This window comes from Xenopus laevis, chromosome 2S, assembly GCF_017654675.1.
Source record: "Xenopus laevis strain J_2021 chromosome 2S, Xenopus_laevis_v10.1, whole genome shotgun sequence".
Lineage (NCBI taxonomy): Eukaryota > Metazoa > Chordata > Amphibia > Anura > Pipidae > Xenopus > Xenopus laevis.
This window is the reverse complement of record NC_054374.1, coordinates 168,680,760-168,697,764: the sequence shown is the minus strand read 5'-3', so window position 1 is coordinate 168,697,764 and position 17,005 is coordinate 168,680,760. Positions and strand designations below refer to the sequence as shown.

The window sequence follows — 17,005 nt, the reverse complement described above, 5'->3', positions numbered from 1 at the left end:
TTTGTGAAACCCATTGTCAGTGTCAACTTTTTATTGAACAGCAGCAATTTTTTGGCTCTGCAACAAAAAGTCCAAATGCATTAATGTCAATGGGCATTTTTTCTTATGGCGACTTTTTTGTGTCAGTGACAATTTTTGTGACTTTTTTGTCGCAGCAAATTTTTTCCAACTTCCAATATACATTCACTACAAGTCTACAATTATTTTATTGTTCTTTGTACATTTAATTGCTGTAAAAAGCGACATCTGTCTGACTGTATTGTCTTCACTGCTGGTTCTGACTCCTGAAATGTTGCAAGTGAGTTGATAGAAGTCCTTTACAGAGATGGATGAGACGTGACTCCTGTTTTAAGAGTCAGACGTAGAGAATTGAAAGGAAGAAAGAGACACAAACACCAGAGTCCTGGGAGTTTTCCAGTAAAAAGAAGCAGCAGCTCAGGGTCCAAGTTTAAAAACTGGGGGTGTTTTTGACATTGCTCCCCAGTGAATTACAGTTTCCTTGTCCTTTAAAGTTGGGAATGAATGACTTATTGTGTCTGTGTGCCATGAAAGTGCCAGTCAGTGTATGCCAGTCAGTGTATGAGAGTCAGTGTATGACAGTCAGTGTATGACAGTCAGTGTATGACAGTCAGTGTATGACAGTCAGGCAACTTATAAATTGTTTCTATTCTCCAATTCAGATTTTGTTCCTTTTTCTCAATATTAGTTGGAATACGCGGCCCAATGGCTCTGTGGACAGAAAGATTTCTCGGAAGATGTTGGAGATTTTGGTTGTTAAACAAATAGAGAATGAACTGTGGGCACTGCCAGGGGTAAGACTTTCACATACAATAGTAATGAACATTGTCACTAGGCCAGGAGAGGGGTATTTTTGCCTCGTCCAATCAGCTGCTAGAGGAGGAGTTTGTTTCTTACCTTGTCTCTGCCTCTGTGTAGTGATTGGCCGTCTGTGTCTGACCGACCTGAATTGTGATTACACTTGATCCCTGGCTCCTCACTGAATCTCCCTTCCCTTGTAGGAGCCGGCCTGTAGCACCTTGTTCACAACAACTTGGGCTCAGGGTTGGACTGGATGTCTCCTGGGCTTCTTGGCATACACCCATTGCTGCTGGCTTCTTACATTGCCTCTTAACTGTGGGAAACTAACTCTATCTCTGCCCAACAGTTTTAATTGTCCTTTCCATTAATACTGATACCCTAACAGCTAATGGCAGAGACAGTCAGTATAAGGCTAGACTTTGGGTTCTTGCCTGGACCTCACAGTTCTGGTCTTCCTGGTGTCCCCCAAACACTTGCCTATATTATGCAATGAAATCCAGATGCACCCCAGTGCTTTGCTTTAGTGCATGATGACTTTGGTCACCAGGAATCTGACTGAAGTTTTTAAAGGTTTTTACACTGGCTTTTGATTCTAGGAAATTGAATTAAAGGAAAAGGAAAGCTACCAAAGCAGTTTATTGCAAGCAGATTAGCCACAATAGTACAAGCTATAACACTATATTTATTCTGTAGAATACTTTACCATACCTGAGTAAACAGCTCTTGAAGCTATCGGTTTGTTTAGGATAGCAGCTGCCATATTTTTGTGACATCACTTCCTGCCTGAGTCTCTCCCTGCTCACTCATAGCTCTGGGCTCAGATTACAGAAGGGAAAGGAACAAACTGAGCATGCTCAAGCCCTAGCCCTGGAGGTTTAAGCTGAAAACAGGAAGTCTGATACAGAAGCCCATGAGTACACAATAGAAGGAAAGAAATGTGATGTTTCTTTTGACAGAGGACTCAGAGCAGCATTACTTTGAGGGGTTACTGGTGTATTTATATAGACCTTTCTGATAAAACTTACTTACTTTTAACCTTTCCTTCTCCGTTAAGTGTATTTGCACATTAAGTATTTGCCATGTGAACAAGTTCTGGGTCATGGATGAGTGACAACAGGCTCATGGGTAGGGTTAGTACCAATATTTCCTTAACAGTTCAAATGCATTTCCAGCGTTTTCTGCTTTCAAAATTACACGGGAGGTAAAAAGCCCCTTGTCCCATTACACTAAGGGGTTTCTTATTGAGAGTAAATACCTGATAAGTGAAAAGGGGATTTAACTGATCACTCAGTATTTGAATCCATTGCACAATGTAGGATTCTTTTGTCACCAATGTGACTGTGCCGTTGTCTGGATAATGTTGAGTTATTATTCATTACAGGGCACTCTGAGCCCAGGAGAAGAGATTCCTTCCAAGCTTCAATCCATTCTCAATGAGAAATATGTAAAGCAGTTCTCAGATCTCCTCAGAGGTGGGACAGAGGTGAGTACTTGGCTTCTATGGGGAAATACAAAATGGCAGCTGAATGGCCTTACGAGTGGGTCATGTGAATGGAATTTGCCTCTTTATAAGAAACAGAAAGAATTTTACTCCCAGTCACTGTCGAGTCTCATCACAAGGATTCAGGGAGATTCTAACACTTTCCAATGGATTCCGTCTAATGGATCACAAACATTTTATGACAGTTGTGTAAAGTCTTGGGAATAAATGGTGCAAAATTGGATTTTTCAATTTGTCATCTTTTAGTTTTGTTCGGAATTCTGAAGATTCACTTCCTATTGGTTTTGTGGCATCTTAATAGGTTTTAGGTGGAGTTATTTTAACATCAGCCTTCCCATATGTTTATGGTTTTCCCCTATTAATAACATAGACATCAAGCAATGATAAGATACTGGCCCGGTGGCACAGCAACCCAAACTGGACCAACAAACTGGGCTAATTATGTTCCCTGAAAGCTTTCAGTTAGAATTAGAACCAGTCGGAGTGGTTGCTGCAATGATTCTGAGATATTGACTTATATATATATATAATATATATATATTTACAGACTGAGGTGGAAGCAGGGTCGGACTGGACTACCAGAGAAATCCTACTTGCCACTTCCACCCTTGTCTCATCAGCTGGGGCAGTGGGGGTGGCAGCTGGTTGGCATGGGGTGCAGTGTTGTAGGGGGCACAAGGCTTAGGCATTGGGTGACAGGGGTAACCAGAGGGAATAGTACTGATCTGACATTGACCCAATATTGGATCAGAAATAGAACCTATTCTAAAGTGATTGTGCTGCTTCTTTATCTCTTTTGTACAGCACAGAAGTGACTTGTTGACAAAAATCTTCATAAAATGCTAAATCTAATGTTCAAATAAAAAGTGAGTTGCAGAATTGTGTGTAATTAGTGAAGGGGGCTTATTCCCCAGGCTTTAGGGAACCCTTTGGTTAATGTCACACACAAATACGACACAACTTTGTCTCTTGCAGGTGTTTCGGGGGTATCTAGATGACCCCAGGAACACGGACAACTCCTGGATTGAAACCCGGGCTGTGAATATTCATCTGGACTCCGAGGAGAAACTGAGTAGATTCCTAAAGGTAAATTCACATTCAGACTGTAACACTTTTAACTGCTTAACAAATCTGTTTACCTCAAACAGTAGTATAACCCTAATTTGGTTACAGTCTTTAAATAGTGATTAACTATTCAGTTCCCAGAATTCCTTTTGCATATGAAAGATACTGGGAACTGAGATTTACAGCACAATGCCTCTACCTAGTGGCCACTGAGGGCAATTCCACTAGGAAAATAAAACAGTTTTCACCAAATACAACTTAATATAGAAAACAATGAAATAAAGAAACTGGGCAGTCTAATACACAGAGAACTCTTTCACTGGGGACCGGCCTGACTAGTAGATATCCCACTGACTGTCTAACCAACACAGTCCTTTTATAACTCAGTCCCAATAAACACGGGGAGGGATTAAACCAGACACAGGTCAGTTCCAATGAAATGCCCCTTCCCAAAGAGCTCTTATTTCCCAGGTAGCGCTACCTTTTCCCTAACGTTCCTTCCCCTTTGGAACCTAGTAGCTCCTCCCACATGGCAGGTGCACAAGCAAGACCTGTCCTCACACAGGTAACACACAAGAGTCTCACCAGACATCCAACAGCTCAACCAGATGCAGAGTAACTTCTCTCTCTAGACTGGAAACTCACACACAGTCTCTCTCTCTCTCTGTTACTCACAAGCTGCACTGTCACATTGTGTCACAGATCTCACTCTCTGTTTCCCTGTGCATTTGGCTTGAAAAGCAAGGCACTCCCCTGGCTCCTCCTCCTCTGCCAGGGATGCACTGGGGCACACAGCCAATGCCATGGCTCTCCTGCCTGTAACTGGGCTGAATGATGTCACAGAAAGAAAAACAGAGGAAGGACTTGTCAGATCCACTAGAAAAGCGCAAATTCCCAGAGGCAATTAGTACAGACGAGTTTAGGTCATTTTATATATGTCCAGTTTGTGTTATTTTTTTAACACAGGGATAAATAGTAAAAAATAAATATAAAATTCTCTTGCCTGATACATTTTCTAAAAGTGCAGCTGTATTGTGTATATGGAGCTCCCAAATATCCCACTGTCTGGCCAGGCACTACTACAGAGACCCTGAATATCACTGGGAGATGGTGCAGAGATTAATAGTTGGACAGATGTGTTGGCTTCAGTAAGGATTTAATACTCAGACAGTCAGATGGAGCAGGAGTGAGGAGGAAAGGAGTGAGGGGTTGAGGAGTGAGGTGGAGAGGAGTGAGGGACAGATTAGGAGAGGAGTGAGGGGCAGTGGAGTGAGGGGCAAAGGAGTGAGGAGAAGAGGAGGGAAGGAGTGGGGGGCATAGGAGAAGAGTAGTGAGGGGGTGAGGAGGAGAGGCGTGAGGGGCAGAGGAGTGAGGAGGAGAGGAGTGAGGGCAGTGGCGTAACTAGATATTACTGGGCCCCACAGCAAATTATTTTTCAGGCCCCCAAAATGTTTAGAGGTTGACTTGTTTCTCCAATATTTATTGAAATTGTATATGAATTAGGGCCTCATGGGGCCCCTATACCTCCTGGGCCCCCCTGCAGCCGCAGGGTCTGCTTCCTCTATAGTTACGCCCCTGAGTGAGGGGGAGAGGAGTGAGGAGGAGAGGAGCGAGGGGCAGAGGAAAGGGAGTGAGGAGTGAGGGGCAGAGGAGTGAGGAGTGAGGGACAGAGAAGTGAGGATGAGGGGAGTAAGTGGCAGAGGAGTGAGGGACAAAGGAGTGAGGAGGAGCGAGTGGCATAAGAGGAGAGGAGTGAGGAGCAAAGAAGTGAGTAAAGTAGAACAATGATAAAACAAATCAGATGCATGAAGGCAAATCCAATGAGCAAATTAAGTTATAGTTATTTATTCCAGTAGAGCAGTAAAATCAATGGGAAACTTTGCTCTGGGATTTGAAGGAACTTTATATCTGTATGTTCCACATAAATGTGATGTAATGAGAGCTTCTCTCTCTCTCTCATAGAATGTGAATGAATCCAGCTCTGGGGGTTCTCTTCGCTGGCAAATCCTGGACCACAAGATCCCAATCTATGCCGATGAGAAGGAAATTCTACAGAGAACAGCAGAGTTACACGGCACACATTACTAACATGGCGCCTCCATCACAACACAATCCAGGGATGAGCACAACAGCAACACAACGTTACATGGACAGTGACCATAAAGTGTCCGTACTGTGTGAGGGGCCACAATGGATCTCAAAGCAAAGCTGAAGCGACTCACGTGCCTCCTGTACAGACAGAACTTTATTATGTTGCATTTGCTTCTGAATTACAGACAACCTTGTGGAACATGTATCACTGGCAGCTGTATGGGCACATGAGAAGTCTGACAATATAATGTAAAGCAGAAGATACAGCAGGACGATATATTTATATATAGAATATAGATCATTCTCACAATCAGTCTGTGCACAACTGCAGCTCCTCACACTCTCTTGTACCAAATGTTCAACATCACATGGAAACAAACGGGCAGATTGTGAATAATTGGTCATTTTATTGTTCCATTGAGAGAAAAAAGGGAAATCCGATAAAAGTGTCACATAAATACATTAGTGGCCCCCCATTATTCACTAGAGGGCCCATGACGGCTGCCATTATTTACAGGTAAGATTGCTAGCAGCTGATTGGAAGTTGCCAAATTCCTGTATAATCCCTATTTTAGCGCAAACAAAAGCAATTAGCCCCCCCCACACACAAGCACCCCCCCCCAAGTCTTTATTAGTTGTGTTTAGGGAAAGCAGCACTTTTTCATTTGCACCATTGTATATGTGGGTTCCATGTAGCACCTGTAAGCCCCCCACTTGGAAAGTTTGCACAATGGTGCCCCATGGTGAGTTAGGTTGAAAAAAACCATCAAGTTCAACCTTTTAACATTATTTAACCTTCCTAAGTGCAGGTACCTTATTTATTAATAAAGGGATACTGTCATCAGAAAACATGTTTTTTTCAAAACACATCAGTTAATAGTGCTGCTCCAGCAGAATTCTGCTCTGAAATCCATTTCTCAAAAGAGCAAACAGATTTTTTTATATTCAATTTTGAAATCTGACATGGGGCTAGACATATTGTCAATTTCCCAGCTGTCCCCAGTCATGTGACTTGTGCCTGCACTTTAGGAGAGAAATGCTTTCTGGCAGGCTGCTCTTTTTCCTTTTTAATGTAACTGAATGTGTCTCAGTGGGACCTGGATTTTACTATTGAGTGTTGTTCTTAGATCTACCAGGCAGCTGTTATCTTGTGTTAGGGAGCTGCTATCTGGTTACCTTCCCATTGTTCTGTTGTTTGGCTGCTGGGGGGGGGGGGTGATATCACTCCAACTTGCAGTACAGCAGTAAAGAGTGACTGAAGTTTATTAGAGTACAAGTCACATGACTGGGGGCAGCTGGGAAATTGACAATATGTCTAGCCACATGTCAGATTTCAAAATTAAATATAAAAAAACAGTTTGCTCTTTTGAGAAATGGATTTTAGTGCAGAATTCTGCTGGAGCAGCACTATTAACTGATGTGTTTTGACAAAATACAAATTGTCCTACAGAAGATCAGGTTGCCCCCCATTTATATGCACAAGCTGCTATCATTTGGAGCACTAGAACTTTATCTGCTCCGGGCACTTAAGGGCCAATGCCTAAACCTTTTGACTATGTCTGTCTGTTCTCCACCCACTTAGATTGTAAGCGTCAAAGGGCAGGGACCTCCCTCTTCCTGAGTCTCCTCCCACGTGGCACTTGTCCTCCCTGTGTATAACTGCACAGCACTGTGTATACTAACAGAACCATATACATACAGTTATACATGAACATATAGAAATAATTCAGAGAAAATAATAAACAAACCCATAAAGTCCTTCGGATTTGTACAACAATTTGGTGGCGCACTCACAGGAATAGAATTTAAGGGTACTGGGAATTATTTAAGCCACAAAGTTATTGAGGTCACTGAATACCCACACAACAGTAAAAAAGGGAGGATTTATAAAGCAGAACGTTTGTGTTTTGGAATTTTGGGATATTTGATGACACAGTGTTGCTCAAGATCAGTCTTTCCAACACATAGCCATGTGTTCAGCTGTGCAAGTAAGCCTCAACTTTCCTATCCCGTAATACCATAGGGAGAGAACAACCCACGACTTTCCTTCTTTTCCATATCGGTCAAAGTTGACCAATCACAAGAGAACTTTCCAATCCATGTTAAAGACTGCCTGTCAAACAAGATAGCCTTTTGGCTACTATAGATTCCTCCTTGCCATACAAAGAATAGAAAGACCCACAGCCTTCTATGACAAGAGCTGTCAGTGCCATATCCCTTTGCCTAGGCTCTATGGCAAATTAGCCATTGCCTAAGCACTCAAATGATAAAATCTAACATTCCAACACATAACCATGTGTTGACCTGTGCCTAGTAAGCCTCAACTTCCCTATCCGGTAATACCATAGGGAGAGAAAAAACGGCAAAGTATTCTTCATTTCCATATCGGTCAAAGTTGACCAATCACAAGAGGACTTTCCAATCCATGTTAAAGACTGCCTGTCAAACAACATAGCCTTTTGGCTACTATAGATTCCTCCTTGCCATACAAAGAATAGGAAGACCCACAGCATTCTATGACAAGAGCTGTCAGTCCCATATCCCTTTGCCTAGGCTCTATGGCACATTAGCCATTGCCTAAGCACTCCCATGATAAAATCTAACATTCCAACACATAACCATGTGTTGACCTGTGCCTAGTAAGCCTCAACTTCCCTATCCGGTAATACCATAGGGAGAGAAAAAAACGGCAAAGTCTTCTTCATTTCCATATCGGTCAAAGTTGACCAATCACAAGAGGACTTTCCAATCCATGTTAAAGACTGCCTGCCAACAACATAGCCCTTTGCCTAGACTCTATGACAATGTGACATTGCCGCTATCCCGTAAAACCATAGGGAGAGAAAAAACGGCAAAGTCTTCTTCATTTCCATATCGGTCAAAGTTGACCAATCACAAGAGGACTTTCCAATCCATGTTAAAGACTGCCTGCCAACAACATAGCCCTTTGCCTAGACTCTATGACAATTTGACATTGCCGCTATCCCGTAATACCATAGGGAGAGAAAAAACGGCAAAGTCTTCTTCATTTCCATATCGGTCAAAGTTGACCAATCACAAGAGGACTTTCCAATCCATGTTAAAGACTGCCTGTCAAACAACATAGCCTTTTGCCTACTATAGATTCCTCCTTGCCATACAAAGAATAGGAAGACCCACAGCCTTCTATGACAAGAGCTGTCAGTCCCATATCCCTTTGCCTAGGCTCTATGGCAAATTAGCCATTGCCTAAGCACTCCCATGATAAAATGTAACATTCCAACACATAACTATGTGTTGACCTGTGCCTAGTAAGCCTCACCTTCCCTATCCCGTATAACCATAGGGAGAGAAAAAACCAGCAAAGTCTTCTTCATTTCCATATCGGTCAAAGTTGACCAATCACAAGAGGACTTTCCAATCCATGTTAAAGACTGCCTGTCAAACAACATAGCCTTTTGGCTACTATAGATTCCTCCTTGCCATACAAAGAATAGGAAGACCCACAGCCTTCTATGACAAGAGCTGTCAATGCCATATCCCTTTGCCTAGGCTCTATGGCAAATTAGCCATTGCCTAAGCACTCCCATGATAAAATCTAACATTCCAACATTCCAAAACATGACCATGTGTTGACCTGTGCCTAGTAAGCCTCAACTTCCCTATCCGGTAATACCATAGGGAGAGAAAAAACGGCAAAGGCTTCTTCATTTCCATATCGGTCAAAGTTGACCAATCACAAGAGGACTTTCCAATCCATGTAAAAGACTGCCTGCCAACAACATAGCCCTTTGCCTAGACTCTATGACAATTTGACATTGCCGCTATCCCGTAATACCATAGGGAGAGAAAAAACGGTAAAGTCTTCTTCATTTCCATATCGGTCAAAGTTGACCAATCACAAGAAGACTTTCCAATCCATGTTAAAGACTGCCTGCCAACAACATAGCCCTTTGCCTAGACTCTATGACAATTTGACATTGCCGCTATCCCGTAAAACCATAGGGAGAGAAAAAACGGCAAAGTCTTCTTCATTTCCATATCGGTCAAAGTTGACCAATCACAAGAGGACTTTCCAATCATGTTAAAGACTGCCTGCCAACAACATAGCCCTTTGCCTAGACTCTATGACAATTTGACATTGCTGCTATCCCGTAATACCATAGGGAGAGAAAAAACGGCAAAGTCTTCTTCATTTCCATATCGGTCAAAGTTGACCAATCACAAGAGGACTTTCCAATCCATGTTAAAGACTGCCTGTCAAACAACATAGCCTTTTGGCTACTATAGATTCCTCCTTGCCATACAAAGAATAGGAAGACCCACAGCATTCTATGACAAGAGCTGTCAGTCCCATATCCCTTTGCCTAGGCTCTATGGCAAATTAGCCATTGCCTAAGCACTCCCATGATAAAATCTAACATTCAAACACATTAACCATGTGTTGACCTGTGCCTAGTAAGCCTCAACTTCCCTATCCGGTAATACCATAGGGAGAGAAAAAACGGCAAAGTCTTCTTCCTTTCCATATCGGTCAAAGTTGACCAATCACAAGAAGACTTTCCAATCCATGTTAAAGACTGCCTGTCAAACAACATAGCATCTTGGCTACTATAGATTCCTCCTTGCCGTACAAAGAATAGGAAGCCCCACAGCATTCTCTGACAAAAGCTGTCAGTCCCATATCCCTTTGCCTAGGCTCTATGGCAAATTAGCCATTGCCTAAGTACTCCCATGATAAAATCTAACATTCCAACACATTACCATGTGTTGACCTGTGCCTAGTAAGCCTCAACTTCCCTATCCGGTAATACCATAGGGAGAGAAAAAACGGCAAAGTCTTCTTCATTTCCATATCAGTCAAAGTTGACCAATCACAAGAGGACTTTCCAATCCATGTTAAAGACTGCCTGTCAAACAACATAGCCTTTTGGCTACTATAGATTCCTCCTTGCCATACAAAGAATAGGAAGACCCACAGCCTTCTATGACAAGAGCTGTCAATGCCATATCCCTTTGCCTAGGCTCTATGACAAATTAGCCATTGCCTAAGCACCCCCATGATAAAATCTAACATTCCAACATTCCAAAACATGACCATGTGTTGACCTGTGCCTAGTAAGCCTCAACTTCCCTATCCGGTAATACCATAGGGAGAGAAAAAACGGCAAAGTCTTCTTCATTTCCATATCGGTCAAAGTTGACCAATCACAAGAGGACTTTCCAATCCATGTTAAAGACTGCCTGCCAACAACATAGCCCTTTGCCTAGACTCTATGTCAATTTGACATTGCCGCTATCCTGTAATACCATAGGGAGAGAAAAAACGGTAAAGTCTTCTTCATTTCCATATCGGTCAAAGTTGACCAATCACAAGAAGACTTTCCAATCCATGTTAAAGACTGCCTGCCAACAACATAGCCCTTTGCCTAGACTCTATGACAATTTGACATTGCCGCTATCCCGTAAAACCATAGGGAGAGAAAAAACGGCAAAGTCTTCTTCATTTCCATATCGGTCAAAGTTGACCAATCACAAGAGGACTTTCCAATCCATGTTAAAGACTGCCTGCCAACAACATAGCCCTTTGCCTAGACTCTATGACAATTTGACATTGCTGCTATCCCGTAATACCATAGGGAGAGAAAAAACGGCAAAGTCTTCTTCATTTCCATATCGGTCAAAGTTGACCAATCACAAGAGGACTTTCCAATCCATGTTAAAGACTGCCTGTCAAACAACATAGCCTTTTGGCTACTATAGATTCCTCCTTGCCATACAAAGAATAGGAAGACCCACAGCATTCTATGACAAGAGCTGTCAGTCCCATATCCCTTTGCCTAGGCTCTATGGCAAATTAGCCATTGCCTAAGCACTCCCATGATAAAATCTAACATTCCAACACATTAACCATGTGTTGACCTGTGCCTAGTAAGCCTCAACTTCCCTATCCGGTAATACCATAGGGAGAGAAAAAACGGCAAAGTCTTCTTCCTTTCCATATCGGTCAAAGTTGACCAATCACAAGAAGACTTTCCAATCCATGTTAAAGACTGCCTGTCAAACAACATAGCATCTTGGCTACTATAGATTCCTCCTTGCCGTACAAAGAATAGGAAGCCCCACAGCATTCTCTGACAAAAGCTGTCAGTCCCATATCCCTTTGCCTAGGCTCTATGGCAAATTAGCCATTGCCTAAGCACTCCCATGATAAAATCTAACATTCCAACACATTACCATGTGTTGACCTGTGCCTAGTAAGCCTCAACTTCCCTATCCGGTAATACCATAGGGAGAGAAAAAACGGCAAAGTCTTCTTCATTTCCATATCAGTCAAAGTTGACCAATCACAAGAGGACTTTCCAATCCATGTTAAAGACTGCCTGTCAAACAACATAGCCTTTTGGCTACTATAGATTCCTCCTTGCCATACAAAGAATAGGAAGACCCACAGCCTTCTATGACAAGAGCTGTCAGTGCCATATCCCTTTGCCTAGGCTCTATGGCAAATTAGCCATTGCCGGTTTTCAGTAATAAAGTTACTTGTAGGATAAACCCACCATAACTTTACACCATCATTATAAAACCCGGAATTAAAAGTATAACAATTTTATTACAACATATTTAACACATATTACTCACTTTAAAGTCTTAAAGTACTCTAGCACTTTTCCTCTTATCACCTCGTCACCTCCACCTTCCTGGATAATTTTTGTCACTGCTGCAATTTCTTCTTTATCGGTCATGCATTGGATATACGCATTAAGCTCTGTGACAGTTCTATCACTCCAATAGCGATGCAAGTTCTCCCCTCTTGTACGTCCTCTTGGTTTTACCAATTTTCCTGCTGAACTCACCGGATGTTCTTGTTTAGGTAACGGCTCTTCTTGTTTTTTCTTTCTCTTTACTTTGACTTTTTCCTCTTTTTCAGACAATTTAACCTCTTTAACTCGCGGTTTGACAATAGGTTCTACTGGAATTTCTTTTACCTGAGATTCACTGGGGTCATCTTCCTTTCTTTCCTCTGTGTTCCTCTCAGGCTTTTCACTTCTTTTTGGACAGTTGGCATACAGATGGTCAATTTCAAAACACAGGTTGCACTTCTTTGGTTGTCTGCAGTTCTTTGAATCATGGGAAGATTCCCCACAATTCCGACATACTGTGCACTCATCCTCTTTATGGCCATACATTCGACATCTTTTACAGAAGGCTGGCATGCCACTGAAAAAAACGTCCAGGCTCCAGGTTCCTAATTGAAATCTTGCAGGCGGCTTCACATCTTTCTTGAACTTGGCTTTAAATCTGAACTTTGAAGTCCAAATTCCAAGCCCATTCAAAATCCTGCCAACAAAGGTAAGTTTTTCGCAAAACTTACCCAATACGAGTTCCACTTCTTTCAACTTTACATTGGGCGAATAGGACTTGATGATCAATACCACCTCTTCTTGTTCGAAGTGTGGAAAGATCTTGTATCCCACTAATCGAGCGTCCTTCTGGTTCTCCGAAAGGATTCTCCAGAAACTGGTGAACACTCCTTCCCCAACGAAGGTGACATCATAGACACCCCTCCTGGGGTAATCCTGAATAGCCAGGATCTCCTCTCTCCTGACATGGCCGAGATCCCCCAGGATGGCGTCCACGATGTAGCGCATCCTTTCTTCTCCGACCGATGGCTCTGTCACCACACGAACAGAGTTCCTTACTCTGGCAAAAGCTGGGACTCCTTCTTCAAACGAATCCATAGTGTCACGCTCTCAACAGCTCGTGTCAACTCTTACACTCCCGGTTTCCCCTTTGGCTTCGGGTATTACCGGAGTAGGTGACCGCCTCCCGTTGCCCAGAATAGTGTGCCCTTATAAGGACACACACCCTCCAGGCACCCAATGGCCAAGACCTCGTGATTCCCCGAAGGTACTACACTTGATCCTAGCCAAAAGGCCGAGAAGCGATCCAGGAATGTCAGTTTATGATAAAATCTAACATTCCATCACATAACCATGTGTTGACCTGTGCCTAGTAAGCCTCAACTTCCCTATCCCGTATAACCATAGGGAGAGAAAAAAACGGCAAAGTCTTCTTCATTTCCATATCCGTCAAAGTTGACCAATCACAAGAGGACTTTCCAATTCATGTTAAAGACTGCCTGTCGACAACATAGCCCTTTGCCTAGACTCTATGACAATTTGACATTGCCGCTATCCCGTAATACCATAGGGAGAGAAAAAAACGGCAAAGTCTTCTTCATTTCCATATCGATCAAAGTTGACCAATCACAAGAGGACTTTCCAATCCATGTTAAAGACTGCCTGCCAACAACATATCCCTTTGCCTAGATTCTATGAAAATTTGACATTGCCGCTATCCCGTAATACCATAGGGAGAGAAAAAACGGCAAAGTCTTCTTCATTTCCATATCGGTCAAAGTTGACCAAGCACAAGAGGACTTTCCAATCCATGTTAAAGACTGCCTGTCAAACAACATAGCCTTTTGGCTACTATAGATTCCTCCTTGCCATACAAAGAATAGGAAGACCCACAGCCTTCTATGACAACAGCTGTCAGTGCCATATCCCTTTGCCTAGGCTCTATGTCAAATTAGCCATTGCCTAAGCACTCCCATGATAAAATCTAACATTCCAACACATAACCATGTGTTGACCTGTGCCTAGTAAGCCTCAACTTCCCTATCCGGTAATACCATAGGGAGAGAAAAAACGGCAAAGTCTTCTTAATTTCCATATCGGTCAAAGTTGACCAATCACAAGAGGACTTTCCAATCCATGTTAAAGACTGCCTGCCAACAACATAGCCCTTTGCCTAGACTCTATGACAATTTGACATTGCCGCTATCCCTTAATACCATAGGGAGAGAAAAAACGGCAAAGTCTTCTTCATTTCCATATCGGTCAAAGTTGACCAATCACAAGAGGACTTTCCAATCCATGTTAAAGACTGCCTGTCAAACAACATAGCCTTTTGGCTACTATAGATTCCTCCTTGCCATACAAAGAATAGGAAGACCCACAGCCTTCTATGACAAGAGCTGTCAGTCCCATATCCCTTTGCCTAGGCTCTATGGCAAATTAGCCATTTTTTTTTTTTTTTACAGCTGTACCTATAAAATAGGCACGCTTTCTTTATTTTGAAAAAATTTCAAATGGAACAAACATTTTTAGAAAAATTACATATTTTACAATATATTCAACATTACAATAGTTCAAATAACAGAGGCAGGCCCATTTCTTTACAAACCATTTCTTTGCTAAAACATTATCACGTTTTTTGTCAATTAGGTAATATAAATACATTTCACTAAAAGCAAGACTTAAAACATTGTTTACAGATAAAATCTTATTTTGAAAAATGAGGATATTTCTGGCCTTCCATAGCGCTTCTTTACAACAGTTGATTATTTTCCATGGCAATAAGTTTTTGATCATAAAAGGTACAGTCCAGTAACCGTACAAAATCATAAAAATAGTCCATGTTGTTTGCATTTAAAATTTTTAAAAGAAGAGGGTTGATTTTAGTCATAGTTCTTTTGCAAATTTGCAAGTCCATAAAAGATGAAGAACAGTCTCCTCTTCGCTGCAGCCATCCCTTGGACATTTGGAAATTTTTACTATACCCCGCTTATACTGGAAAGCTCTACATGGTAGACATTGATGAATACACATCCATGAAAAGTCTTTTGTACATTAAAACAATGTGTAAAATTAACCATTTTCCAAATTTCTTTGGCTTTTTGTTTCATTAAAATTACCCACTAAAGAAAATGTCAGCCTCTGTTTCAAATTACTTAACAATTTTTTTCCATCTGATAAAAACCTTAAGCTCTTTTCCTTTTAAGTTGTATAAAGACACAATTTTTTCCAAAATCTTGTAGCTTTTTGGGTAACTTAAAAGCATAATGGACAACTCAAAACCAGGTTTAAACCAACCACATTTTCTCATAAAAAAACAGTATTAAAACGGATAAAAAAGGACCAATAGTTATCTTTAAAAAGAGCATTTAGACACATAGTAAAAAATCTAAGTAAAAGAAATGCCTTAAAATCTGGAAATCTTTTCCCCCTTTTTCTTTGGTTTTTACCAACAATTTCTCTTTTGAGTTTTTCAGCTTTTGAAACTCCAAAAGAAAGTAAAACAAACCCTTGTAATTTTTTTAGAAGATATTCTGGGGAGGGAAAACCAGACTTAAATAACAGCAAAATTGGTAAAAATGACCATTTTGATAATTAAAATTTTCCTTCCATTGACAGAGTCCTCAACCCCACATACAAACTTTTTGATTTATCTTTTTGCTACAAGATCCCAGCTTTCAAGACCATTGTTGAACCATCAAAAATAACACCTAAATTTGTAATTTTTTCTGATACAGGCACGGGACGTCCCTTAAATCCAGATTTCCAAGGTTCAAAAATTAAACTCTTATTTAAGTTAATTTTAAAACCGGAAGCACAAGAAAAAAACTGGATTTGCCTTAAAACTTTTTTCAACGAAAGGCTATCTTTACAAAAGAAAATCACATCATCCATATAAGCAGATATTTTTGCTTCTACCACCTCCACCCGGCAAAGACACACCACGTATTTGTTTGTCTTTACGAATTGAGCATAAACAAAGGTTCTAGAGCACATATAAAAAGTAAAGGTGACAAAGGACATCCCTGTTTTACTCCAGACTTAAAAAAAATGTCTTTTGTTGTAAAACCATTGACTAAAATCTTACTTGAACAGTCAGTATAAAAGGATTTTACACACAATAAAAATGACTCTGGAATACCCATATGACTTAAAACTTTAAAAAGATAAGAATGTGAAACCATATCAAAGCTTTTTCGAAATCCCACCGACAAAATTGCAAGGTTATCTTTCCTATCTTTAGCATCCTCAATGATATCTTTATGAGATTAAGGTTTTCCCATACACTTCTACCTGGAACGCCACAGACTTGGTTTGCGTTGAATCAACTTTTCAATAACCATTTTTAATCGGTTTGCGCATATTTTTTATTTGTAGTCACAATTCAACAAAGTTACTGGTCTCCAATTTTTTAAGTTTGAATTTATCACCTTTTTATGCAATAGCGTGACTACTCCTTTTTTCCCATGACATGGTAGAATATTTGAATTTTATAAACCTCTTAAAACATTGATAATATAATTTCTTTAAGAAATATCATAAAAAACCACATAAAAATTCAATTGGTATACAAAATCGTCCCGGGACTTTACTCTTTTTAAAACCTTTATTGCAATGCTAAAACTCCTGTTGTTTAAAAGACCTGGGATAAAAACCTTTGAGAAACATCATCCAGTTTATGCCTCAATTTGTTTTAATGAAATCTTCAACAAAATACTCAAATTCAATTTTTTTTTTCCTGTAACAGATCAGAATAGAATTCAGATGAACCTTCCTTATATACTTGTGAATCTGATACCCATCAACTATTATTAATAAAACGCACGATTTTCAAACTTTTTCTTAAAAATAATTGGAACATGTTTTCATTTTCTTCTAATGTTTTGACTCTTGATTGGACAATGAT

The 17,005-nt window shown here is 40.8% G+C and overlaps 2 protein-coding genes across 2 annotated transcripts in view; one reads left to right on the top strand and one right to left on the bottom strand.

The window, feature by feature from the left end:
• Positions 1 to 5,936, top strand: part of LOC108710098 (transient receptor potential cation channel subfamily M member 2) — a 48,952-nt gene extending 43,016 nt beyond the window's left edge. Inside the window, exons 31-34 of the mRNA XM_041584691.1 lie at positions 707 to 812; positions 2,201 to 2,302; positions 3,296 to 3,406; positions 5,348 to 5,936. Coding sequence (XP_041440625.1) covers positions 707 to 812; positions 2,201 to 2,302; positions 3,296 to 3,406; positions 5,348 to 5,473 — 445 coding nt within the window. The 3' untranslated portion in view covers positions 5,474 to 5,936. The remainder of the gene's footprint in view (positions 1 to 706; positions 813 to 2,200; positions 2,303 to 3,295; positions 3,407 to 5,347) is intronic.
• Positions 5,937 to 11,902: 5,966 nt separating this feature from the next.
• Positions 11,903 to 13,436, bottom strand: LOC108719150. Its single transcript, XM_018267825.2, has one exon. It carries the CDS (start codon positions 13,195 to 13,197, stop codon positions 12,094 to 12,096), a length of 1,104 nt encoding a protein of 367 aa, XP_018123314.2. The 5' UTR covers positions 13,198 to 13,436; the 3' UTR covers positions 11,903 to 12,093.
• Between the last annotated feature and the right edge of the window lie 3,569 nt (positions 13,437 to 17,005).